Genomic DNA, 27037 nt, shown 5'->3' on the forward strand with positions numbered 1-27037 from the left:
AAAAAAAAAAAAAAAAAAGAGAAAGAAAAACAAAACTCCAAAAATTATTCAGTCTTTTTATTAATTAAAAAAAGCAAGCCTCCATATAATCAAATGATTACATTGTAAAGAGGAATGATAAAAGTGACAGCACTGGGTAAAGTGTCTCAGATGAACTTTTCTTTCTATCAAAATATAAGCAAGAAAGAAGGAATAAACATACAATGAAGTATCCCGACTTTACTGCCAACTCCATACATAAGGCATCACAAAAAAAGAAAAAGAAAAAAGGCACTGCACTTCCACTGCCTGACTGACCTCAAACTCCCCCACACCTCCGTGACGAGCTCTGACGGACTGAAACGGGAGAACACGTTTAATGTTCGGATACGTCTGGCCACCTTCTGCGTGCAGCGGCGCACGTGTGGTCAAACAAAAAGGGGGAGAGGCGCAGAAGAGTATAAGAAAGTCAAACAGAGGTGGTTATCGTGTTAGAGTTGCCAATGCCACCCAATGAACCCACAATCCTCTGCTTTTAGGTGAATATCGCAGAAAACAACAGTCCCATGGGAGGCAGGCTCTAACATACAAAATGCTTTAAAATATCACTGGTTAAAAATATTTATTTTCTCTATGTAAAAGAAAAGAAAAGCACATAATCTCATGGTTTTTATATATGATAGTCTCCTTTTTTTCGGTGCCTCTCGAAATGTTACCATTCTTCTTTCAAATGAACAGCAACGTCTGCATAAAAGGCTAACCCCCTTGTCAAAACACAAAGGTAAACACACAATTGTACCTGCGATGCCAGTTTGTTACACCAAATAAAAACTTTAAAAACATTTTAGATATTTATTGTTGCTAGGAAACGGCTACTGAATCAGCTCAGAGAGAAAAGTCAGCGTCCATTCATGTCTCAGCCTACTCTGAGTGTTTGCACTGCAACACACACACGCACATGCACGCACGCACACACACACGCACACACAAAACTGCTGTGGTGTGACACCTTAAATCTGAGGCTAATAAAAAAAAAAAACAAAACATTTAAACAAAATCAAATGACACTCTTGTGCATCTAATACTCATGATTTAAGAATTTAGAGCGGGTGGGATTCTAGACCAATTCGTTCATTTATAAATGGGAGGCTCTTTACACTCCCCGGAAAGCACAGGGCTGAAACAATTAGGATCGTGTGAGGATCTCAAAAAACACAAGCTGTCTTTCCACAAACCAAAGTAAGGAGGTGGCTCTATTGGTTTAGTAAGATCTACTGAGGTAGAGTTTGCCTCATTTTCTTCAGTTAGCTGTCGCTGTCAAGGTGAACCAGGTTGAGTACGAACACAAGGTTTAAAATTGATTCATTTGTTTCTTTAAATCAGTCTAGACCAAGGCAGACGATAAAAAACGTTAAAACTACTACTGTATGTGCACAAAGTGAGGCCAGGTTTGAGGCTCTTTAACTCCAGACATCCTGTGAGTAGCGTCCCTTGGTCATCAGTTTCTTCACGTAATCTACAGCCTGGGTGCGCGTCATGACTCCCACCTGCTCCGCAATCTCGTAGAAAGCCGTCTGCACGTCTTTAGCCATGTTTCTTGCATCTCTATAACAGGAAAGAAATGACAGTGAGCAATGCATATAAGACAAATAAGACAGAAGTTCTTTACTGTACTTTCACAACTATTTCACTAGGAGGCGCCACATTGCTAAAGAGAATCCAGGCTTGCATCACTTCCATGTAGTGCAGAATTCCTGACTGGCTCCACAGTGTGAAAGTTCACTTAACGAGCTAACATAGTGTTTGTTAACAGTCTGAATGGCCCAGGGGAAAAAGCTGAAGGTTTGGGACCTGATTGACCTGACTGACCTGAAGGCAGCAGGTCAATCAGGTGGTGGGCGGGGTCACCTGTGATGGCCATGGTTTTCCTGAAACAGGAGGATTTGGTGATGGCCACCAGAGTTGGCTGAGGGCAGGTTTAATTACCCTCTGCGCAGCCTTTCTGTTCTGAGCAGTAGAAGGTCAGCTTATTCTCTGGACACTGAGGAAGTGCAACTGCTGCTGGGGCTTTTTAACCAGGGAGTTTGTGTTGTGGATCCAGGTGAGATCAGCAGAGATGTGGGTGCCCAGAAACCTAAAGGTGGACACAGATTCCACCTGTCGCTTCGGTTTTAAGGACGTTCAGCATTAGGTTATTTTCTGAGCACCAGCAAGACAGTTCTCCAGCGCCGCCCTCTACGCCATCTCATGTCCATCAGAGATGAGCCCAACCACAGTGGCATCTTCTGCATACTTTAATATCACACTCACTCTCTCTCACACACACACACACGTAACAACTGAAATCTGGTAATTACCCGCAGATGTAGATATGAGCGTTGTCCGTGTGAATCAACTTCCAGACATGCTCCTTATTTTTGGTCAGCAGATGCTGCACGTACACCTTTATTTTGGAAAAACAGAAAAACAATGTTTATATGTGTGCGTCAAAAACCTGCACAGAAAACAGTGTATTTATCTACAAACAGCTAAACAACCAGACAGAACTGAATGCAAACAATTTTCTTGGTAATCTGGGCTGATCTGAGTAAGACTGTGCTGTGATGAGTTTAATCGGGAAGGTACTCAAGTCTAGAATCCTGTTTGTATACGTTTGTAAATTGGATATGGCGAAAGGGACATTACACTGGAAGAGAGGAAACGTTCACAAAAATCATTACTGTACTGTATCAATGTGTAACGCTTCTTTCTGTGTCCTGTTATAGTTTTATGTTCTCTCCATGAAAGTAAGTGACATCTGTATATTTAGAAGCAGCTAGTATTATGTTAAGGTGTTGTGGATGTTGGCTTGTGTGTAATGGAGCCATTGTGCTCGCCGATCTGATGCCATGTCACGTGTCGCGTGGGTACACTAGGGTACTGAGACTGATGCTAACGGGGATCCCGATTAAACTGATAAATCAAATGATTTTCTGCTATCTTAATTTTTCATTTTACCAAAGAAGCAGTTCACATCAACTACTAACAGACAATCCAGGTACATTTCCCGATTTTGATGTAACAAGACATTGTCAACAGAGGAAATCTGATATAATGCACCACTCCGAGTCTCGTAGGCAGCTGTACCTTATGGTCCTGGTCTCTGGAGAAGGCAACATTCAGCTTTGTTAAGACTCCGTTCTTCTCTGAGCCTTCGAGCTCCTCCTGGTAGATGTAGTCCTCGTTCTTATGTCTGCAGCCGAAATACAGCACGGTCTCTCCAACCTCTTTTCCTATAATCAGATGACAGCCACAGAGCAAAGCAAATGTTAATTAAAAATGTTCCTCTTCCTAGCTCACTGCGTGCGTATGAGGCATTTAGGGGACATCCGTACATAGATACTGACAGAAAGTAACCTTGGATACACTCTCCAGGTTTGCACTAGTGATAGATGATAGCGCAACATGCTAATATAGATAGAAATTCCTTACTATAACTAGTTCATTCATCAGTTTCTTGTCAAGGTTAGACGACATTAGTCCATAAATACCTTGCTGTTTGAGCCAGCCTCTCTCCTGGATGAAGCCCATGAAAGGAGCAATTCCAGTCCCAGGGCCGACCATGATCACCGGGTTGGTGGATTTGAACGGCAGGCGGAACTGAGACTTGCGGATGTACATGGGGACGGTGGACTTGTGCCCATTGTCCGTGACCAGTTTGTTTTTCAGCCAATTGGTCGCAACTCCCTTGTTGGTGCGGCCAGTCTTGGTCTCGTACTCGACCACGACGGCGCAGATGTGGATGCTGTTGGGATGAACCTGCATAAAAGAGAAGAGTTAATAACAGCTCGCTCCTAAAAATCAGACTGCTTATTCAATTCCTTAATAAACGTTAAAACAGAAGTATATGACTTTAACTCCTTCTATTGACTGCAGAGGAAATGGATTTACTTTTGAAGAGGAGGCGATGGAGTAATAGCGAGCCTGGAGACGGGGCAACAGCTCACACAAGTGGTCGACAGGAGGCCTCAGTGATGGCATATCCTCCAGTATGGCGAGGATGTTTCTGCTGGCATCCAACACCCAGCTCTGGTAGAGGGCCTGCAAATAAGCAGAGAACAATTCATATGAGCTTTGTGATCCAGCTTCTGTTACATTAACTTGATAACAGCTACTCTAACACCACCACTAGACCTGGGGGGAATTTTGCCATGTGACAATCAGCATGAGAACGGATTCTTAGCTAGTGACAAACTCAGACACTAAAAACGCGGACTGAACAGAAGACGAACACTGCCGTCTGTGAGAAGACGTTGGGGAGGGCTTAATCATGAAAATGAGATGGCCAAGGAAGATTGGGACACTTTCACAAGTGAAAATATAACTTCGTTTGAACCAGACGACTTGCAAATCATTACCACCCAAGAAGCTATTATACAAACAGCCTTATATACCTCTCTCTGTCAGTGTCTTTGAACTGCTTTGTTCCGTTTTGACGTTTTTATGCAGAATTCAATAAAATTTGAATTATTTAAAACAAAACAAGAGTGGGGTCAAATTGGCCATCACATGCAATACATTTCCTCGAGTTACGCTGACATAGACTCTTTCAGACTGAAGGCAATCTGTCTGCATTTATAAATTAGGCAGCAATCATTTGCAAACCTTCGATAATCTGAGAGTGACTGCAGTCACACCAATGCAGGAAAACAAACAAACTACGCTATTGTCCAAGTGGCTACAACTGCTCGAGTCTTTTGTACTTCTCTGTTAAGTGCTTTAAGTCCCGTAAAACTGTGGTGGTCCACAACCTTTCAGTACGAGGACTCTGACACAGCAGACACGGAAAACAAAAGGCACTGCTCACCCCGCGCCCCGTTAACCAACTGCGCTTGTCATATAGCGTGCTGGAGAACGTCCATGTATACCGTCTCCCAAGATCCGTGGACTGCTGCTGAATATTTAACTCTGGACGGTCAGGTCCAAGCTCTTTAATTCTTTTCTTCGACCGACCAGGCTTCAATTAAAACTCAGCCTCAGGCCCTCATGACTGAAAAACCTTTGGTCTGTCCCTGGACTCCCGCTTGTCCGGCATCCGCACAAGGAAGTCAATAAATAATTATATCTGCAAGAACTTAACGCAACGATCTTTGATTACAAAATGGATTCTGGGAGGCACGTGCAGGCAACCACACATGCTGTATGCCGCCACTGCCCCGAACCACCAACTACCACCCATTACTGACCTTGCCCTCGGGTGAGGAGGAGGCCATCTTGCGCATATTCTCCTGGTCTTTGGGATCAGAGGCGTACTGCGCCAGCTCGTAGAGGACGTTGGTGCGAGGCGGGTGAGTGATGTCCAGGTAGTGAGTGAGGGCCGTGCGGTAGGTGGTAGGGCAGGGGAACGGATGCTTCTTGTTGGACTCCTCTGAAACACAAAACAGCAAGGACACTACTCTGAAAACACTTTAATGGTCAACAGCTAACAGAAAAAGATTTAAAATGTATCTGGGCATCTTCAGTGGATTTATGGGTTCATCTTTCTACCACACTAGTGGTAAAATAGCTTTAAAGTGTGGTTATAGGCCAGTTTTTGTTGTATTAATAAACTGCACGTGGTCTGAATGAGCAAGTTTCACATTTGTAGCCTTATTACTCAACTTTCAGTGATAACGAGCAGTCTTATTCACCACAACTGACCTTTATAACAACAGCTAACTTAAGTATTTATACTACCGCTAAATTACTGCTATTACATAATATAACAGTACTCCTGTCACTCAGACATTAAGTGAGCTGATACAGCAAGTTTGAATATCAAGGGTAGATTTCACTAGACTGTGGGAGGGACGAGCTGGTAAGGTCAAGGTGCTTTGGGTCTGTCAATGCCATACCATCAAGGTTATTAAGAGAGATAACCACATCAAGGTCAACCCCAAGTATCTGTCCCAGCTTGTTCACCAGCGCAGAGTCGTTTGTGGGAAAAACTGCAACGTGGTCTCCGGACTCGTATCTGAAATGAGAATGAGAAAAAAAAAAAATTCTGACTTTGAGCTGAATTCATAAAGCTAAAAATACATCAGGGCTGTGCACATCGTTGCATGAAATCAGGGAGATAAAGGTTTACTAAGCAATGATCCCATCCAGCCTCACCTGATCTTGGAGCCTGTGATGTCCAACTCCAAATGCATCAGATGTCTGTCACCAGCTTTATTTAGTTTGCGGTTGACAGTCACTAGAGCCAGGAAGGGGTTTTTGGAGTCAAAAGGCCTATGAATAAAAGAGCAGCACTTAAGTATTAAAAAGATTTATTTCTAAGAGAGTAAAAAGTTTAGGGTTGGGGTTTTTTAACCACTAGAGGGCAGAAAGGGTCACTTGTACCCAGTCTGGAGTTTGTCATAAATGCAGGTGAAATGCTAGCAGTGAATGATCGGTCTCCATTGCAGTGATTAGTTTCTGCTACGATACTCACGGCTTCTGGACCTCAAAGCTCTTCAGGCGGCCGATCTCTCCAGTGTACACTTTGTTCATGTTGATGTCAGTGTGCTCCTTCAGCTCGTACTGCCGAATGCTGAGAGACAAAACAAACTACAGTTTGCAAGCTGTGCACACGCGGAGACATAATTCAATATGGAGTGAATCACAGCAAGTCATCCTGTGTTTTGTCTTTGTAGTTTCTTTTTAGAGATGCAGCAGGACAACAGCAGGCAGGACGAGAGAAAGGTAAAAATGTCTCAAGGCAACTGTTGCACAATTGCAAAATCAAAAGTCTGAAATAATGAAATGATGATGCATGGCACAAACTGTCCCTGAACTCACCTTGATTCATCTCCTGAGGCTTCCACTCCAAAGTGCTCGCAGACAGCCGGCCAGAACTGCTCTCTCCATGAAACAAAGTCCTCTTCCAAACTAAGAGCCGAAAAAAGCATTATTATTTTAAAAAGGTTGATAAAGTCTTCAAATGTGCATCTTAAAGGGTCTAATCTATCTCAACCCCCAATAAGTGCTGCACCACCCAAAAATGTGGAGCTCACTTCTTTTAAGGCACGGAGGATCCATCAGTCACTTACTTGCCATCGTCATCTCCCATACCAAGATCAAAGATGCGTGTTGCTCCCAGCTGCTCCAGCCTTTTGTCCACATACTTCCCCATTGCATTGTAGTGTTCATACGTCTTGTTGCCCAAACCAAAAACCTGAAAACAGACCGGGACACAATGAAGAGTGGCCAGTACCCGGCTTTGGTTCAGTGCCACAAAAATAACACGCTCGAAATAATCCCGTGCAACTGTGAGATCACTGCAGATGTCCGACCGGTTTTCTACTGATGAAAACCAAAACACAGGAATGTGCAAAAGTCTTGAGTCACACCTCACTTCTTCGTATTTTGCAAAGAAAATGGGAAACAAGTGCAGGAAGTGATCATCAAAAGTCATGACTTCCAGATACTGTTCATCTGCTGTGGATAGTTTTTAGGCATGCCACTTCCTATTTTGTCCTCCACTTGACCTGCTCCCTCAAATTGCACACATGGCAAAATATACACAACAGTGAAAACAAGAAGTTCGTTACAAAAAAAAAAAAAGTTTTTCAAATTTTTCACTCAAATGAGGACATCGAGTCCCAACAATAACACAATGTCACACATGAACGGCGTGACGCAAATCCAGGCTGTGTAGCTGGTGACTCAAATTCCAAGTATCATCATCGTCGTCATCATCTCCACTTATTATTCTTTACTTTACAAAGGTCAGTTTATAACCTGACTGGGCTTTCCATCTTGACAGTGTAGCACGACTGGTAGGAAGTAACAGTCCAACATACGACAAACTTCACCGATCTTGCCCAGCGTCCATTTCACTCTCTGCGTTGTACTTTTTAAAACTTTACTTTCAACAAAGAAGTTCTCCTGAAGTCGCTTTTAATTTGACAGAATTTACACGCACCAAAGTTGAGCATAAAAACTCACAGTGTAGTTTAATCCGGAGAGATCCTCATCATCGTTTTCCTGCAGCCAGTCATAAAAGTCCTGTGCATTATCAGTTGGGTCTCCTTCTCCGTAGGTGGCCATGCAAAAAATGGCGAGTGAGTTTGTAATCTCAGACAGACGGGACAGTTCCCCCTGCAACGAGAGAGAATCGGAGACGCTGAAGTTTAAAATGGATGCAAACACTGATTCTCAATAAGCAGAGATTACATCCAACTGTGACTGGAACAACTGATGTGATGAGGTGTGTACATGTTTTATTTATCTAGGAAAGAGAAGGTTCACTACAAATCGTTAAAATCAAACATTTCATGTTTGAACAACGCAGAATAACTGCATTTATCCTCACTGTGCTGTGCATTTCATTCACTGGCAATACTTACCATGCTATACTCCTCTGGATCAGCAACCATTCCCTTCATGCCGTAACGCTGAGCGTCTTTGGACAGCCTGTTAGCAAATTCCTCTGCTGTACCCGTCTGAGACCCGTAGAACACAATGATGTTCTTTCCCTGCACACAAAGATATGTACTCATCATTTACATTACATAATGTAAATGCATTACATCACGAAGTATGTAATCTATTTAAATCTACATAAAATGCATCCTTAGACCTGCGTTTGAACTATAGGACTTCTGCATGAACATCCCCATGTGTAAATCTGTGCCATAAAATAAACTGCCACCTTCAGGACTGCTGAGACAAAAACAGGGGCAAAGTTAAACCTCAGTGGGGGCCAAAGATCCTTCCTGCCACCACGGTGGTATCTGAACTATTCTCTTCAAAAACCACATCAGCTAAACCCCAGCCTTTGCTCAGCTCTGGCTACAAAACAGTTCCACAAAAGTCAAAACATTGTTTGGAAATCAAGAGCTTAATGTGGTCACATCAGCGGGGATACCATTACAGTTATTGTATGCTTCATCCACTCCGCAAGAAGGCAACAAAACTACTCTGCAGGGCCCATAAAGATAATTATTAGCTGGTGAATAACCACAACATTAACTCTGCAAGTCTGGAGCTCACGCGTCTATACAGTGTTATTTTAAAATATATCTGATAAAGTAGCATTACTTACGGTTTTCTTCATTTTCTCAATGAAACTGGTCTCTCTTGTGGTGGGTGTCCTGGAAGAGATAATGAAATATTACAATTACAAATAAGCAGAGACGACAATCCTTTTACAAAGGTTGAAGACCATTTAGCAGTAACAACCATTGCAAAGAAGTTGATGGAGGAATTACAGCAAGTTTTCTGTCCTCCAAATGGCTGACAGCTGGAGAGGTCAAAGTACTTTTTGTTTTTTTTAAGCCTTAGTTAAATCATCAGCTGCCCACGTACTCTAAACCTGAACTGAATCAACATTCACGAGCATGACCTCATACATCTAATAGGTGGGTACAAAGATTTGTGTAGCAGCCAGAAGCTTTGGATGTTTGGGACATGAGTGCAAAACCTGCTGGAGACAGGACATTCATACAGTCAGTGGCCCCTTTGTTAGGTACACCTTGCCAGTAGCTAGACCTGTTTTTGACTTTAGAACAGCCTCAATTCTTAATGACATGGTTTAAAAAAAAAACAAAAAAAAAAAAAAAAAAACTGGAAACTTGCGCACAAGTGAACTCACTGTTATGTTCAAGAAACAGAAGAGCAGCTGAACAGGTGTACCTAATAAAGTGGCAGATGAATGTAGGTTTGCACATTGAAAGATTTCCGATGTACCATGTTCTGCCTTAACCCTTGGATGCACAACCTACCAGTACCTACACTCTTCCACGAGTCAAAAATGACCCCAAATAGAAACAATGCATTTTTCTATAAACTCTGTTGTTATTCTTCAAAAGCTTTAAAACGAAGAGTTGTGATATTTTCATATTTGAGGTATTCCTCGTAAAACATGATTGTGACATGAGGCCCTTTGCATTTTTATTTATTTTTTCATTAATTTTAAGAAATTGCAGTTTTTGTATCACTTTTGTATGCTTGCTCGGCATATACTGCAGAAGCTGGGTCTTCTCTCTGAAAGGCACAAGTTGTTCAGCCACTGTAACACAATCACCGAGCATGAATTTCTGCCTGCAGTTGACCAAGAACAGGTCCCATATGTAGCAGAAAGCTGCCATGTGGTTTGTTTTCAGTCCATAGGCTCTGGTCCTCTTGTCATCAAAGTGCAAGAAACTGCAAATATCTTTAAATCTTTGAATTGACATAGTGGCCTTGTACAATGGGTTATGCAGAGGACTCCCAAAAAGCACACCGACTGGTACATCCCAGTTCGTCTCATTTCCTGCAAGGATGGTCAATCAAATGAAGGCCAGGAGCTTATGTTTGATTACATTTTTCCGCTCTTTTCCCCTGTCTGTGGCTACTCTTCGTGCCTCCATGTTTGTGCATGTCAGCACCTCTTCTATTATGTTATCAGACATGAACATCTTCCATGCATCTATTGGGGAGACAGTACTAGACCCAAGTGCAAGCCCTGGCCGACTAATTCAGAATATTGTGGCTAGAGCAGTAAGAGGGGCTCATTCTGTTAGACTAAATATTCATTTCCTCATCAGAGGACTCCTCTGTATCTGACTGGCCTTGTTCAGTGGGGGGGACAATAGTCTTTGTCCTCTATATCTGAGATGTCAGATTCTGAGTCAGTGCCTCCGATGGGCTCTTCATCCCATCCGTCCTGGATCATTTGTAGGCCAAGGTCCACAGCTTGCCTCATAGCAGCCATGTTACTTTAAATATTAAAAATAAATAAATAAATAAATCAGAAAGGACAATGTTTGAAATGCACAGGAAACTATAAACAGGGCTGCACATAAATGGTCCGCAGGTGCGCATTTGCTGTCAAAATAAAAGACGCGTACCAGATAAGAAGTTAGGATGCTCGTTTGTGTACATTAGATGTTCTGGAGGAGGACAGACATTTGTTCAGAACTCTTAAAGATGTCAAAAAAAGCAAGCTCCGTAAGCAATTACTTTGGTGTTCCTCCACCACAAAAGAGGCACATATTCTCTGAATTTCCGGGAATACTTTTATTTTGACAGCGAATGCGCACCTGCGGACCACTTATGTGCAGCCCTGACTATAAATCATGTATGTTACTGTGTAAAAATTAATTCCTGATCCATCAGAAGTGTAAGTGGGACAGTCAGAGTTGCTAAGAATGAAAGTGCTTGGGGTCATTTTTGACCCCACTTGTGGAAGAGTGGGGTAGTGATACAAAAACTGCATTTTTTTTATAAATTAATGAAAAAATAAATAAAATGCAAATGGCCTCATGTTACAAACATATTTTATGAGGAATACCTGGAATATGAATAAATTACAACTTTGCATTTTAAAGATTTTGAAGAAAAACAACCCATGGGGTAGGGCTGCCACGATTTGTCGACTAGTCACGATTACGTCGACTATCAAAATCGTCGATGACTGATTTAATAGTCGACGCGTCGTTTGAAACTTTGTACGATCACAAAAGACGCAGGAATAAGTGGCAGGATTTAAGAGTGTAATAACGGACTGAAACAGAAGATGGCAGCATTGCATGTACAAGGATGTCAGCTACCGTTAAACCCCGAAGAAGAAGAAGAAGCAGCTGTGTCCCAGAATTCATAGCGCGGCCCAGCGCAGTTTCCAACAATGGCGGCAGCTAGTTAGTTTTAATGTTACTCTTATTATTCTTTCTGGGTCACAAAATAAACGTTTAACATATTTTCAGGCGAGAATGTAGCTGTGTAAACCTCAAATATCTGCTCAGTTTATCAGGACACCACATATTTTCAAAAGCGCTCCGACGTTTTCGGAGACATCTGTTACCCACTAGCTCGTTAGCGAGCCGGGGGCTAGGCTCACTAGCGCCGTGAGAACACCGGACTCCCCGCAAATCGTTTTCAAACCCACCGCCGTCTTTCGCTACTCAGGTTAAATATATATGAGTCACTTAGATAACTTAAAATGTTATTGTTTGGCTTTTTTTTTTAGTATTTTATTTGTTCCTGAGTGAATCAGTTTGTCTGAGATTAAAGTTATAGTTTTTACACAGCTGAATAAACATCAAGCAGACAACTGATTATCAGAAGTGTGAGATGCTCCAGAATATACTCCAGTGTCCTGTTATATTTTAGATAGCAAGGAGTTTATTAATCTTCACCGAAACAATCTGCAAATTTCATTAAAATTCAATAAACTATCATCTTGTCTTTATTTTTAGTTAGCACAGACCTTAAACACTTACGGTGTGTTCACACCGAACGCGATGGATGCGAATAGAGCGTCAGGTTTACATGTAAAGTCAATGGAAAGGCGCGATGACGCGCGATTGCGGGTCCCGCGAAAATTCGGAAGCAGATTTGCGTCGCGAAAACGCCAAAACGCGTGAAACGCGCGTCAGTGTAGCGCGTCTGGCGCGTTTGACGCGCGAATAAAACCACGCGCGTGAGTTTTTGTGTTGCACTTTGTGCATACGCGCGTTTCGCGTCTACCGCTCGAGTTGGAAAAATCTGAACTCCAGCGTCAAATCGCGCCGCGACAACCAATCAGGAGCCTGGTGACGTGGCTGTTACCTAGGTCAAAGGGGCAGATCCAGCCAAAGTCTTTCATACTTCAATGGAGGGGAAGGCTAATCAATGCAGTAGCAAACAACTCGGAGCTGTACAACACCAGCTGCTTTCAGTACCGAGACAGGAATAAAAAGGACCGAGCTTGGAGGAAGATATGTGAAGAGATCGGGCAACCTGGTAAGTTCATTCATTTCTCTTTTGAACGTTTTCACTGACCCGGGAAGCCGCACAAAAGCTAGCAACCCACCGCTATTTTCCCACTGACGTACAAATACCGTTCTGCTTTTATGCATGTTGTCATTTAGGAATATATTTTATTGTTTATTAATAAACAGCACACAGTGGTCCCGCTGTTCATCCGTCACTGCTTTGCTTTTTCGCTGATTTTTTATTGCACAGTACAGCATTGCATTCTGCAGCCTGATTGACAAATCTGCTCCGTGCCGTGTCTCCTGCGCTTGCCAAATTTATCACGTTTGGTTTTGATAACCATCGCGTCCAATAGAAAAAACAGCACAAAAACACCCATAACTATGAGCCTCATTCGGAAATAGACACCTGCACCGTGAGGGAAAAAGGCGCACGAAAGTGGCGGGCAGATGAAGACAAACCGCGGCATAATAATACTTTTACGTTTTGCAATCTACAAAGGTTTGCACTTTGAGAATCAATTGTGAGAACTGTGACCAATGTTCATGTGTGTGGGGAAAACAGTGTATAAAGTGCGTGACCAGGGGCTAGTTATTCTGAGAACCCCTGCTGCAATAAATGAGGGACCACTGTATATACTTTCTCTGATTAGATCCAACCTGTTAACATTTAATACTGTATTGATAGAACCAACTGATTCTGCAGCACAGCATCCCCAGTCCCTGAGCTCCTGCTGCTGCACCCACAGATATGTACAGCAAGCACTGATACCTTTTTAGTCAGTGGGATTCCCTTTTACTAAATATCTACAACCAATCTGATTATATCCTGTTATTGTTTTTTTTTTTTTTTTCAATGTTGAAATTAAAATCTAGTAGCAGCCTTCTCATTTCTTTGTGTTTTGTGCTGTTTTACAGGCCCACAGAGGAGGACGGCTCCGAGGCAGATGAGGGACGGGTCCCAGGACGGTCCATCGGCGGTGGAGCTGGCCATCCTGGAGTCCCTGAAGAGGCCACACCAGTCTCCAATGGAGCATTTCCTCCTCAGCCTTGTTCCTGCTCTGGAGAGCAGCTGGTCCTTTTTATTCCTGTCTCTCTGTAAATTCTTATATTTTATATATTTATGTTTAATGTTTTTCTGTTTGAGACTTTTAATATTATTTCAAATAAATGTTTATAATGACTAATGTCTCAGTTCTACTACACAGCAAATGTTGGCACACAACTTGACACATGTAGAATTTATTTCATATTATACTAATGACAAAATATACTGATACAGTGGGATGCAGAAGTTTGGGCAACCTTGTTAATAGACATTATTTTCCTGTATAAATCGTTGGTTGTTACAATAAAAAATGTCAGTTAAATATCATACAGGAGACACACACAGTGATATTTGAGAAGTGAAAAGAAGTTTACTGGATTTACAGAAAGTGTGCAATAATTGTTTAAACAAAATCAAGCAGGTGCATAAATTTGGGCACCACAAAAAAGAACTTAAATAAATATTTAGTGTATATCAATGTGTGTGTCTCCTATATGATATATGGGGTGCCTTTGTCTGGACGTGCTTCCCATCCAGAGCTGCACAGCACAGAGGAAAGTTCCAGCGCTCCTGGGATCCCTCTGTGATGGACCGCCAGTCTCCAGGTGAAGGCACAGCCATGAAGTCGTCCACTAGACAGTCCCAGATGGACGTCGCTGCCTGGGGGGTGATCTGGCTCACCGTGGACACACCGACTCTGAAACTGAACGCGATGGTCCTGAAGGAGTCCCCGGTGACAAGGAACCTGGACAAAATTGTTCAAAATCAGTATTATGTGTACTGCAGTTACAAAATACATTATTCAAATTCCAAAATACTTTTGTGATGTCATTTAAATCACAAAACTTAAATCTTACATAAAACATTTTGTAATTATAAGGATAATTACAAAATGTATATTAGATAATATCTAAAACAGTTGTGTTTTGTTTTAACTTTAACATATCATAATTTGATTGGTAGCAACTTTCACAACTACAGTGAGCCAATCACTCATAATTCCTAAACATGTCAATCAGGTAGGAATGAAGTAAGACATTAATAGAAATAAAGAGTTGTATGTTGACATGTAGCCCTTTCCTTGCTTAAATCATTAATATTTTTGAAAAATTAATCTGTGATGAGACAGCTTATCAAGATAGAACCATGTAACTAAAGATGAACCAAACTGTTCAGTTTTATCTAACTCTGTTTTAATAAAGGCTGGTGACCCCTGCTATAGAGTCTGACAGCTGCAGGGATTATATACAAATATTCAACTATCCCAGAATTAAACCAGGTCTAAATAAAAAGGAGTGAGTATCACTACAAGGTTAACTCAGTGGTGCTAATGCTACAGTTTGATATCAGCAAACACCGAGCGCATACATTGATGTGACACCACAGCCATGCTATCATTGCAAACACTGATAACAGCATAAATCGAATTAAATCGGGACTTGATGAGACCTTCTGAGTATCACTAGAAATATTATAAAGAGTCGTCTCTGTACCACAGTTTGCTTTCAGTAAACACCGACAGCATTCACTGTTAGCATAGCACATCCATGTTAGCAGTGTATAACTGGATGGATTAGCATATTAGCACAGATATCAATAAAGGACTACCGTATTAAACACTTTTACTAACCTCAGGCAGACGGACAGGCGCTCTGCAGGTGGGATTGAGCGTCTGTAGTTGGTGTCTAGGCGGGCGATGCTGGGACCGACGAGGGAAAGCAGGTCCTCAAACTGGCCGACGGTGATAGCGCTGGAATCGGCCGTCATCCAGGCGCAGCTCCTGGAGCAAGTGGTGAAACTCACCAAACTGCTCATGCCTCTGGAGGACCTGATGGACCCAGGTACGGCGAGGACGTCTTTTACGCTGCTGCTCTGCTCTCCACAGTACATAGAGAAGGGAGACTCTCTCTTCAAGCGCTAGCTCGACAGCTGCCATCTTGCAAAGATACCGGTCTGGCACAACTCCCTCCCACATTCCTCCCACATTTCCGGTTCACGCGCGTCAAAATATCATATTTTGACGCGCGATGGATTTTTCTTGGACACGCGTTGAGACGCGAATGTACACGCGTCAAATTAGGGGCGTTTGGGGCGTTTTATTCGCGTCCATCGCGTTCGGTGTGAACTAATGATAGTTATATAAGAGCAGATGCTGCTGGTGCAATAAGCTGTAGTTTTACGTCTAATGGATGATGATCTGATTAGTCGACTAATCGCAAAAATAATCGGTGACTAGTCGACTATCAAAATAATCGTTTGTGGCAGCCCTACCATGGGGTCATTTTTGACCCCACGTGTGCATCTAAGGGTTAAAGGATGACTCTCGGAAGAGGATTGGTCCAGCATGATACACAAACATACGAAAACAAATCTGTAAGTATGCTGCCCTGCCCCGAGTCAAAAATAACATCAACGCAACACAAAAACAGGCGGAGAAAAAAACAAAACAAAAACAAAACTAAAAATATAGGATCCCACATGCTAAGGAGAATTTGGTTTATCATCACAAATGAGTCGAACATAATGTATTAAAATGACTTATTACAGCAACAGAATTTGAATTTAGTTTGAATTTAATTGTATTTGCATCGCATATTTAACAACAACAACAACAACAACAGGTGCCTCGAAGTGCTTTCTATTGTAAGACTCTACAATAATGCAAAGAAAACAGAAAACCCCAAAAATCACTTGACCCCCTTTGAGATTTGGCAACCGTGGGAAGGAAAAACCCCCCTTTAAGAAAAGCCTCTGGGAGGCGCGGCCGGCCGGCATCTAGACTGAGCTCGTCACTGAGCAAATATTACCTACGGAAATAGGGAACGATTATACACTTAGAGCCTACAGGTGGATACTGGGGTAGTGGAGGTGTTGGTAAAACACCCAACAACGCAGGGTGGCAGAACCACTTAAATACTTTGAGGAGAATTAAGTGTGTATGACACTCAGTGCAGCGTCACTTCACTCGATTACTTAAAGGCTTCTCATTTCTGTTTCATACTGACTATTTTTAAAGATGGGGATTTTTGTTTTACTTAAGGACACATTTTTTAGCTTAGTAATGCATTTACTGTAAGCTGACACAGTTTAAAAAGAAATGTTTCGCAAGTCTTCACCAGTCTCAGTTGATGCAATCCTTACATCAGTGAGAAGGCAATTACACAAGCATTGCTCAGACCAATCATCTGTAGACCCACAGATGCATTCATTACACAGTGCTCAATATATAATGTGTTACAGCAGATGATTTAAACTCTGGGTTCATATTCACCAAGTCAGTCACTAATGGACTGAAACATTTAAAAAAACAGCAGCACGCAGCAAAATGAAAGGCAGCACAGCTTCATTCAGCATCAAAGCCCTGAGTGGACATCTGCACTGATAAAGGAATACGCAGGCCACACATGACTACGAGCATAAATACTAATGCAAGATGAACACACTGTTCGATTTCCATGATTCAGGAGGACAAGACCTACAGCAAAGCCATTAACGCTGAGCAGCAACATATTGATTTGACAAACTCTATGACGTAAGACAGGTTTCCAAAGTACACTGTACTCCCAACAAAGGGCACAAAAAACCCAATACAACCTCAGTGAACCTAACCCCTGCAGTGTGTGTGGGATTAACGTTGAACGTGTAATTATATATTAAAGGAGAAAAAAAAAGTTTTTCCTCTGAACCAAATTGCTGATCAAAATTAAAAACAAGCCTTTGCACTGAAGCGAAACCCTTCCTGACAGCTTCAGCAGGATCCGTTAGACGTGTTATCAGTTCTGAACCACCCGCCAAAAGGAAGGATTTCTGTGTGAAATTGCAAAACAGCAAGGTTACGGGAGTTCAAAGTCAATGCAGCGCCCGGTTACATTATAATACATCAGATATACACACGCAGCAAAGGCTGTGACTATGAATCAATCTCCCCACCCTTGTAGCCTAAAACACAAATGATATCAGATAAAATGAGACGATCAGGATCAATCACCAACTGGTGTGGTGGATTTACTAGCCAGCTGAGGCGTAGCCTCAGAGCCTCGACCATATTTTAAGGATGGCCGTAGACACTCACTGCATCACTTTCAACCTCTTCCTTAACACAATGACGATGACTTGATCCAAAGACCTGCCACCGATTTTCACTCTTCAGTGAACATCTCTCAGGTTCGGTGTCAGGTCTTTGCTGGATTTGCTCCATAAGAGATGCTGTACATCTTGTGTAGATAGGTATTGTTTAGACACACGTCTTTTGTTTTCCCACTTACCCAGTACTCTCAGATTTTTAACACAATGCAGAGCACATGTGCCAATTTTTAGCTCTTTGAGAATCTGTCAAACTGTTATTGGCATTTTGTGCAGAGTCAACTAAAGAAATGGGAACAAAACTGGTTCTTTGTGAAGATGTCTACCACATGTAGACAACACTGGCTCATCCCTTATTATGCTTACAAACAAAAAACATTCCTCTGAAAATGGTCAGAAACAGACACTGGATTGAAAATGACCGAAACCCCCCCAAAAAATCTTGAAAAACCTGGACAACTATCGCCTGAGACGACAACAAAATAAAATGCAAGGAAGTCTGGCTTCTTGAGCCACGGGGCGATTGTGGCTCAACAGTTGGGAGTTCGCCTTGTAATCGGAAGGTTGCCGGTTTGAGCCCTGGCTTGGACAGTCTCGGTCGTTGTGTCCTTGGGCAAGACACTTCACCCGTTGCCTACTGGTGGTGGTCAGAGGGCCCGGTGGCGCCTGTGTCCGGCAGCCTCGCCTCTGTCAGTGCACCCCAGGGCAGCTGTGGCTACAATGTAGCTTGCTATCGCCAGTGTGTGAATGTGTGTGTGAATGGGTGGATGACTGGATATGTAAAGCGCTTTGGGGTCCTTAGGGACTAGTAAAGCGCTATATAAATACAGGCCTTTTTTTTTTTTTTTAACCATTTCTTGTGTCAAAACAAACCTCCAACCTGCTGCTCAGTAATTAGCTGCACAAATAGAAATTAAGATAAAGAACCAATCCAGGAAGTTTTCCCCTGATCTTGATCTTATGACGCCACAACCAATGAATGACATGCATTTCCATTCCTTTCTATTTAAATGTGCCAGTAACATGGAAACCGAGCCGTATGCAAAGTTGATATAAAGAACTAAAGCAAACAAGACTGTAAATGTGCAAGTGACCTGTGCGGTAAAGGGAAAACAAGAAACAGAGCAGCCAATAATCAAATTGGACTCGCAGTCAAATAGATATTATCTCCGTCTTACATAACCTCCAGAAACAACGTATAGCTTCTTATAGCACTCGCTTTAACGTCTTGAAACAGACAGCTAAGCTTTGTGTGCAGAGATTTAACTGAAAACAAGCTACTACTCAGTGCTTACAAATTACTTCCAAATGTGGTCGGTGCTATCAGCCTAATCAGCAGGCAGCCAGTGGCAAATGTTACAAAAAATGTTACATCATCCTTCAAGTAAGCAGTATTAAAAACACACTGCATCATGCTTTGAAGCAGTAAATCAAACATGTCACTGACCTCTCAGCAGCATCTCTCCTGTCCTCTGGCAGGGAGAAGACGCAGCCCATGGCATGCAGCCCTGTAGCTCACCACTGCCACTAGCACTGCTGGCTAGGTAACACCGGGAGCCGCCACGCTCGAAAAAAATAAAAAAAATAAAAAAAATAAAAAGGGCAGGACGGTCCAGAGGTGCGAGATGGAAAAGTAACACCAGCCCAAAAAGTCAGAGAGATATTTACAGGTTTGTAGAGCGGCCCGACTTCCCCTTAGACGCTTCAAACACAATCTGAACTCAGCTTCTTCCTGTACTGCTCTGTGAAACCAGCAGCTCTACACAACTCCACAGACACACACATGCACGAGCACAGCAGCTTACAAGCCCTTAGAGTGTCTGGCAACCGCTGAGAACACAATGGTGGGAAACTGACTTTCCCATAAAATCCAGCCGAGCTGCAGACCCACACGTTTGACTCACACACAAACACACTGAAGCGATCTCGGGCTGAAAATGCCTTCCTGCTCATCCCCGCCCCTCTTCCTCTCCAGCCTCAGAGGTGTTCGGAGCAAAAAAGTCCAATCTGAGAATTTGGCTGGTTATCAGAGCAACTCTTCAGTGGACCACTAAAGGAGAAAAGAGAAGGAGGAGGGGGGGGGCAATGAATGGTATGTTTTTCCCCTGAAGTATCCCCTACCCCCACCTAACAGGAGGAGAGAGGAAGGGGGGGGGGGGGGATGTCATTTCCATGGCAACCTCATTTATCATAAAAGGATTTCATTTGTGACATGGCCCTCCAATGGTGGAACAAGCTCAGAGCGCACCCACACACAAACACGCACCCACGACGAGGGGAGGGTAAGAAGCAGCGGTGGGGATGATTTAAAAGAAAGAAAGAAAACTAACTGTGGACAAAGAATGGATTGCTTGTCTTCAGCCTCAACTTTCCACCTTTGGAGAGGGCTCACAAAAGGGAACTTGGCGCGCCTGCCTAGTTCGTTCTCCAGGGAACTTTCAAAATGGGTTCAGGGCCAAAAACAAAAGCACAGGAAAGAGACAAAACTACGCCCCCTTCATAGCAGTTAAGCAATCGCTGCCCCTTTAAGGGGAGGAGAGACCAGCTTTGAGGGTTTTAGGCCCGCCCTCAACAAAAACATGTTCTCCAGGGGTCATTACCTCCTTTCCAACCAAATTCCTGCTTTAACACAAATGGTCAGGATTTCCTTTTGCTTCATTTTCTTATTTTTTTTCCCCTTCACCAAAAAATAAAGTAAAGAAAAATAAAGCTTATGCCTGGAAGTGGACGAAAAAATAAGAATAAAAATAAAAAAATGTGGCCAGTGCAAGGCAAGTCCAAGCCTCCATTACGCCATCATGGGGGAGAGCAGAGTGAGTAGTCTCTACAGAAAATGAATGAGCCTTCCCCAACAGCTGTGGTCGGATGGAATCACTTTAACTGTGACCCTAACTCAACTGGATGTAACTTGAGAGGAACGCCCACTCGTGGTCTGCACAGGCTTGTACCTGGAGTGAACAGAGTGGGGTGGGGAGGGAGGGCTCAGAAGAGAAGCCAGACAGAAAGCCTGGGTGAGTTTATGGGAGGACAGAAACTGTGTGAAAGGAGAGGGTGAGAGAAAACAAAGGTCACGAGTAGCGAAACATTTACTAGAGAGTCCTCGGCTGCTCTACAATACATTTTTTCTAGGGGTGGGTTTTTATAATCGATTCATCGATTAAAATCGATTCATTAAAATCCTGAATCGATTTTTTTAATATAAATTTCTCTCTCTCTCTCTCTATGTGCAGATACCGAGTACACAGCTAATATCAGATTAAAGTATGTGAGGAAGTGGCTGGAAATCATCCTGTGAGAGGAAACATCAGACACCTGAACTACAAACCAGGATAATAGCTTATCCAGACTTAATCCTGGGTTTCCTGTACTAGGAAGGTGGTTCCCTTCTTAGCAGAGTATATCGCTATAGAGCCCTCCCGCTCTGGAGTAGATTATGTTGCAGATTAGAGAGCAACAGGTATGAAAATCCCACCTGCAGACCAATCAATTCTCTAGAAAACAGAGTCACTATTCGTAGAAGACCCCTCAGAAGCCTGCGAAGAGAACGTGTCAAGTTTTTCAGCTGCATCTAAGGTTTGTGTTTTTTCTGTTGGCAGCAAACATTTGATCATTTTATTTTACTATAAGTATATGATCCTACAACAGGACATCCAAACTGTACTTGCTGACATGTCAAATTTGTATGTAGAGTAAGCCCATTTGATATATTTACTTCCAAGCCCTTAAAAACAGCAGCGAGTCTGCAATTAAGAGAATAAAACTAAAACTGTCAGGAGGTTATGTCCTAAGTTTCGGTTTATAATCATCTGGAAGCACCACGTTTTCACTTATTCTTTTATTTAAAATATCTGTTAGCCCTTTCATGCATGAATTATAACAACCTCAATCAGGATTTTTTTTCTTAAGCAAAGTTAAAAGATATATATATTTTTTTTTACTTTTAAGATGGGACAGTAAGCTTCAACGTTTAAATGTATGCAGTTTAAAGTTTGAGACATCTAATGCGCAGCCGTCACCTTAGAAATCAAAAGCAGCACAGACAACGCACTCTGCCATAAAATAATTAAACAGAATTAAAATGCTTATTTTATTGCTCTGTACACTAGCAATTCATCTCTTGTTCTTTTTACAACAGTGTTGCAGTTTTTTTATACTCTTTATAGATTTTTAATCACCATCTAATAACATCTCTGGAGCAGGTGGCGCTCATAGGGATCGTTTTCTGCAGAAAATGAGTCATATGTGAAACACCCCTTAAAAGTGATTACTTGGTGCAACACCACCCCGGTCATGTGAACGTGTAAAGGTAACCCTGGGTTAACTTAGTGATCTGATAACTGGCTTCGTTCTACCTTAATTGACCAGGCCTTATTTGGATCAAACTGAGAGTCAGTGAATGGATCGTGTATCGACCCATTGTAATTGACAACCAATCAAGCTTTCTGGGTCAGCATCATACCCACTTAAAATATACCTGAAGAGATGTAATAAAAAAACTAACTAAAAAAGAAGCCTATGTTTAATCTTCATTTTCACTGTGCATTTGTAAATTCATATCAATCTTTAAATGTTTAGAATTAGGTCTAAAAAACAATAAGTTACTAGATAAAGATTAAAAAAACAAAACAAAAAACAGATGGCATATAACACAGATAACTTATGCAATATAGTCCAACACATTTTTTGCCAGGTTAAGGTGATAAGAAGCTGAAGTCTGCCAACACAAGACACATGATTAGTTTAAAGACCAAAGGTTTATCCACCAGCACAAATCATCTGTGTGTCCCAGTAAATGTCCTCGTTAATGAGCTCATTCAGCAAACAGCATCAGACCCAGTCCCTGGATACATAAATGCAACTGCAGCTAGAAAGAGCAGCAGCTCTTGATGAGGACCTGCCTACATATGACGCAGCTTGGCTTCTGAAAGCAAACTTTGACTCACGAGTGTCCAGCTGTACAGTTTAAATGTGCATCTACGCATGAAGATAATTTACAATACAGCACCATTACCTCTACAACAATTTAAAACTGTGACTGAAGATAAAAATAAGCTATTGAGCAGATCTACTAAAGTACCCCGACTACTCCCGTTTATGAGCTTCAACTCGTTAACCTCATGTCATGTGTTCGCGTCCCAGATGGAACCTGAAAGCTGATGGATACTCACGGTGTGTCGAGCTTTTTGAATTCGGGAATGGGCTCAGGCTTCTTACGGGACATGAACCAGTAAACTACAAAGCCGACAATGACGGAGAACAGCAAGAGGTCCATGGTGCTGAAGAGAGATGCCTCTTCATCCACTGCGGGCTCGGTGTGGGTGGTCTCGGGGTCCATGTCTGGCATGTGGGTCCTCTGCGTGAGGAAACACAGAACACAGCTAAAGTGAGAAAAGAAAAAAAAACAATACAAAAAACAAATAATTGACTATTTTTCCTGGTCATAAATTTATTTTTTATGTATTTGGGGTGGGACATCATTCAGTTACTGTTCAACACACCACAGATTTCACAGATTTAGATCCAAAACAGCCCATTAACTACAGGCCCATGGTTTACAGTGAACATGTCACTGACATGAAGATGCTGCTATCGATCTGTGAAAGTCACATTTTAAAACAGGCTGCATGTTAAACTCCAAATAAACAAAGCTTATGAAGGCTAATGCACACAGACAACACCCTTGCTAACATATGTAAGCAACCTGCTATGCATTATAGCACACAATGACACCTTGTGTTCACACAATAGTAGACAACTACGATTTGCATTTGGCTCAGGATACTCTGGCACTGTAAACCACCGCCTTCGGTGCATGAGGAATTTCTTGTCGTGCAGCAACAGCACCGGCTCTTTTCATACCGAGGTCGAGAGGACCCAATGCTCTGAGCGTTCAGGTTTCAGTTTGGTTCACAGACCGAAAACAATGACACTAAGCTTCTTTGATCCTCCAAGAAGGCTAATGAACAGCTAGCCCTGCAGACATTCACTCAGTGCTACCATGCACACTAAACTACACCAAGTCACTGGTTTATTAAGCAAACTATTTCATAGGTAGCTCAGCCCTATCACAGTGTGTACAGGAGTCACGGTGATAAAAGTCACATGACAGCCCAACATAATAAAAAACATTATCAACCAATTCCTAAAAAGGATTTTTTACAAATCTTTAAAGTATTGTAGTGTGATTGCATCTAATTTAATCTCAGATAAGTTCATGTGAAGTTAGGAAACTTCCAGTGAGATGAAAACATCAATTACATAGATAAATTAATCAAAAACTGATGAAAATTCATCAAAGACTAATGAAGATAAAATGCTCCAAATGATCCACACCCTTTAAAAACACTTGAAAATATAAACAATCCACATATATGGATGTTTTCCAAGATATAAAAATATATAAATCTTTGATTGTTTAAGTAGAACTAGCTAAAGGTCTTATTTTAAATAAACTCTTTCAAACCCTTTTAGTGAACAGGTTATTCAAACAGGTAGCGTTATCAGAAGCCAAATGTCACTGAGACTATACAGAAAAAAAACAAACTCCACAAGCAGTATCCAAGTTAAACACCCCAGAGGCACCCCTCCAACAACATAGTGACTTCCTGGGAGGATCAGAGAACTCAACCTGAGAGCAAAACCCACGCCTTCTCTCAACGTCACAGTGAGTTACATAAAGGTCGATTTATCACAAAGAAAACGGTTACCTAAAAAGCTACTTTCAGCAGCGCACTTAGTGACAAAGTGTTGCAACGGCAGGTAGCTACGCATGTTTGGCAACTTTTTTTACTTTAACTCCAGCTTCCCTTCCTGATGCAAGCCAGGAGAAATTTATGTCTCCTCCCCAGCTTAAACTTATGCTCTTTCACTTGTTAGGTGTGTAAATCCCTACATAATGGAGCCACATAGAAAACTCATGCCAATTTGCTTCAGGCTAAAGACACGAGAAAACAGTGACAATTCACCAAATATGACTAATAACTCATAAAATCTCTAAACATCCACGCTTACTTGTTCCTTGCTCATTTCTACAACTGCTGAGTAAGCGCAATGTGGAAAATGAAGTTACACATTTGGATGAACCTATTCTCATATTTAGTCTAAAAGCTTTACCTTTACTCCCAAAAAGTGGCTGCTGCCCACTCCACTCAGTGTGTAAGGGGAAGGGCCACATATGCTGACCCAACACTCTTACCCTCAAGTTACAACACAAACCGGTGCCAAGCCCGGTTGAAGGTTAATACCATGTATTAACCTTCAACCTGGTAAAAAGCCAGACAAAAAGTAATTTTAAAACCAGGGATGTCAAACTAATTTTACATCATGGGCTACATACAGCGACTTCAAATCAGCCGGACCTGTGAAAATCCCCTTTCTGTCAGTGTAAAGAAGTTTAATCCATCATATAGGAAAAGTTCAACAGTACATATCAGTTTTTCTACGTGATAAAGAAATACTGCTGTCTCTTTGGGCTCAATTCACAATACATAAATAAAATTAACAGAAAAAGTTCTGTAGCTAATCTCTCAGAATGTTTTATTATCAAACAAGGTTTTTCTAAATCTCAAGTTTGTAACTGTGGATCTACTGTGAAAAACAGATAGTAGGAAGGACTGAAAACGGAAAAGTTAAAAAACTGAACCTCCACATTTTGTGTCCTCCTTCACACTAGTGGGCCAGATTGGAGATTTGCGGGGCCGATTCTGGACCCCTGGACCTTTTATTTGACACATCTGTTTTTATAAAAGAATGACGACCTAATCTTGGTATTTATTGTTAGCTTTACTTTCCTGTGACAGAAAGAAGACATCTACAACTCACAAGGAGCCAGTTCAGTTATTGCGTCATCATAGGTGATCTTTTTACACAGTAACTTTCTAATGACCTGTAATGTAGTCATAAAAGAAAACCTTGGGTAAAACTATATGAATAACGCTTTTTATTTTCCTATATCCTCACCCATATCAAACACATGTGCCCTAAAAGATCATTGACTTAGATGATTTATGTGGTTGTTTAAAAGTACAACCACATAAAGTGAGTTGTTAATTTGGGGCAAAAATGTCCAACAACACCAGAAATCTGATAAAAGCGAAGCAGTTCAATGTGGACATCACTACGGTCCAGCTCTTTCACCTAAAATAAATATGCGTTTCAGTCACGAAAGCGTTATCGGCTGTGGGACAGTCCAGATTGACCCACGAGTGTGTGTGTAGTACCACACGTAATGTCACGCTACACACCGGTTATACTAGTTATGAGTGTCAGTTAGCTCCGTTATAGCAGACTTAATCCCATTTTACACATTACAAATTAATAAATAACGATAGAAATAGTAGCCAGCGGAACCGGGCTCTGACTATGTTCTGGAGAGTGACAAAGGTGGCTGTAAACACATTACAGAAAATACCGGTGAACGCAGACACGCAATAGTTTTATAAATTGCACGTTTAAAGATGATCAGATTCTACTTTAAATTGTTCGTGGCTTAAAGATTATACAAGTTGACCTCAGTTTGCGTAACACTGTAGTCGGCTGTAGTCTACAGCTAATATCTGATGTAAAAGCGTAATATTGGCTCTGTCTTACAGGTTTCTAGTGATGGTGTAAGTCCGATATCGCTTAGGTTTGAGTCTCCGCACACTGCCACAGAGCGCTAGTCGACGTAAACCAAATAAAAGGCAAGTTTTCTCAGCATCTTACCTTAACTGCCTCTCTCCTCTTTGTGCAAGCCTCTCGCACAGCTCTCTTCTTCTTTTCCTGGATTTACGGCAGACTCTTGGCGTGCTCGACGCGGAAGGAAACTTTACGCCGTGCAGGATCAAACCAACTCCGTCCTGGAAGCAGGGGGGTGTCAGGGGGTGGGGTTTGAACTGTGAAGGCCAGTTTAGCCTCGTCATCTTATTTTTTTGGAGAAGTTGAGTGTCTGTGTTTTTTGAAGACGTGATTCAGCTTAAAAATGAATGATGTAAAAAAAAAAAGAAAGAAAGAAAGAAAAAGAAAAAACCCCACTTAATTTTATTTATTGTATGGGTGTTTTTTAATTTAGACTCGCCCGTGCATATCTAGTCTGGCTCAGTAAATAGCAGGCGAGGTGCAGCAGAGGAAGGGTCAGGGTTATGTAATACAACGAACAGAACAAGCTCCATATATCTATAAGAGACTGAGAGGTACTCTCATCAAACGTGACCTCGCAAGTTTAACTTTATGTTCACAGTGCCAAGGACACGTGACAGCCCCGCAATCCGTC

The 27037-nt window shown here is 41.9% G+C and overlaps 2 protein-coding genes across 3 annotated transcripts; both read right to left on the reverse strand.

The window, feature by feature from the left end:
• Positions 1-42: 42 nt before the first annotated feature.
• Positions 43-26611, reverse strand: porb (P450 (cytochrome) oxidoreductase b). 2 transcript variants are annotated; one of them, XM_085245352.1, is made up of 16 exons: positions 26491-26611; positions 22956-23140; positions 9026-9074; positions 8328-8456; positions 7927-8079; positions 7029-7153; positions 6778-6867; positions 6431-6529; positions 6112-6228; positions 5853-5971; positions 5205-5386; positions 3910-4059; positions 3510-3777; positions 3106-3251; positions 2337-2422; positions 43-1584 (listed from the first exon to the last, which is right to left on the reverse strand). In XM_085245352.1, the coding sequence occupies exons 2-16, from the start codon at positions 23129-23131 to the stop codon at positions 1440-1442; spliced, it is 2034 nt and encodes a 677-aa protein (XP_085101478.1). In that variant the 5' UTR covers positions 23132-23140; positions 26491-26611; the 3' UTR covers positions 43-1439. The 2 variants fall into 2 exon arrangements, with proteins under 2 accessions (XP_085101478.1, XP_085101479.1); XM_085245353.1 differs by lacking the exons at positions 22956-23140; positions 26491-26611 and adding an exon at positions 19235-19750.
• Positions 9028-19200, reverse strand: LOC146559422 (uncharacterized). The gene is made up of 2 exons (XM_085245354.1): positions 15335-19200; positions 9028-14449 (listed from the first exon to the last, which is right to left on the reverse strand). Exons 1-2 carry the CDS (start codon positions 15592-15594, stop codon positions 14179-14181), a joined length of 531 nt encoding a protein of 176 aa, XP_085101480.1. The 5' UTR covers positions 15595-19200; the 3' UTR covers positions 9028-14178.
• Positions 26612-27037: the final 426 nt, after the last annotated feature.

The sequence above is a fragment of the Mchenga conophoros genome, linkage group LG14, assembly GCF_057382185.1.
Source record: "Mchenga conophoros isolate Kocher_MC1m ecotype Shallow Benthic linkage group LG14, M_conophoros_male_GT1.1, whole genome shotgun sequence".
Lineage (NCBI taxonomy): Eukaryota > Metazoa > Chordata > Actinopteri > Cichliformes > Cichlidae > Mchenga > Mchenga conophoros.

Bases quoted from the DNA above. Each gene is read 5' to 3' on its own strand.
- LOC146559422 (XM_085245354.1), bottom strand. From the start codon at position 15,594: ATGTACTGTGGAGAGCAGAGCAGCAGCGTAAAAGACGTCCTCGCCGTA. The intron at 14,450-15,334 runs GTTAGTAAAAGT...AATTTTGTCCAG, and splicing joins CGCCTGTCCGTCTGCCTGAG to GTTCCTTGTCACCGGGGACT.
- porb (XM_085245352.1), bottom strand. From the start codon at position 23,131: ATGCCAGACATGGACCCCGAGACCACCCACACCGAGCCCGCAGTGGAT. The intron at 6,868-7,028 runs GTAAGTGACTGA...TTCGGCTCTTAG, and splicing joins ATGGGAGATGACGATGGCAA to TTTGGAAGAGGACTTTGTTT. The intron at 6,229-6,430 runs GTGAGTATCGTA...TTTTATTCATAG, and splicing joins AGCTTTGAGGTCCAGAAGCC to GCCTTTTGACTCCAAAAACC.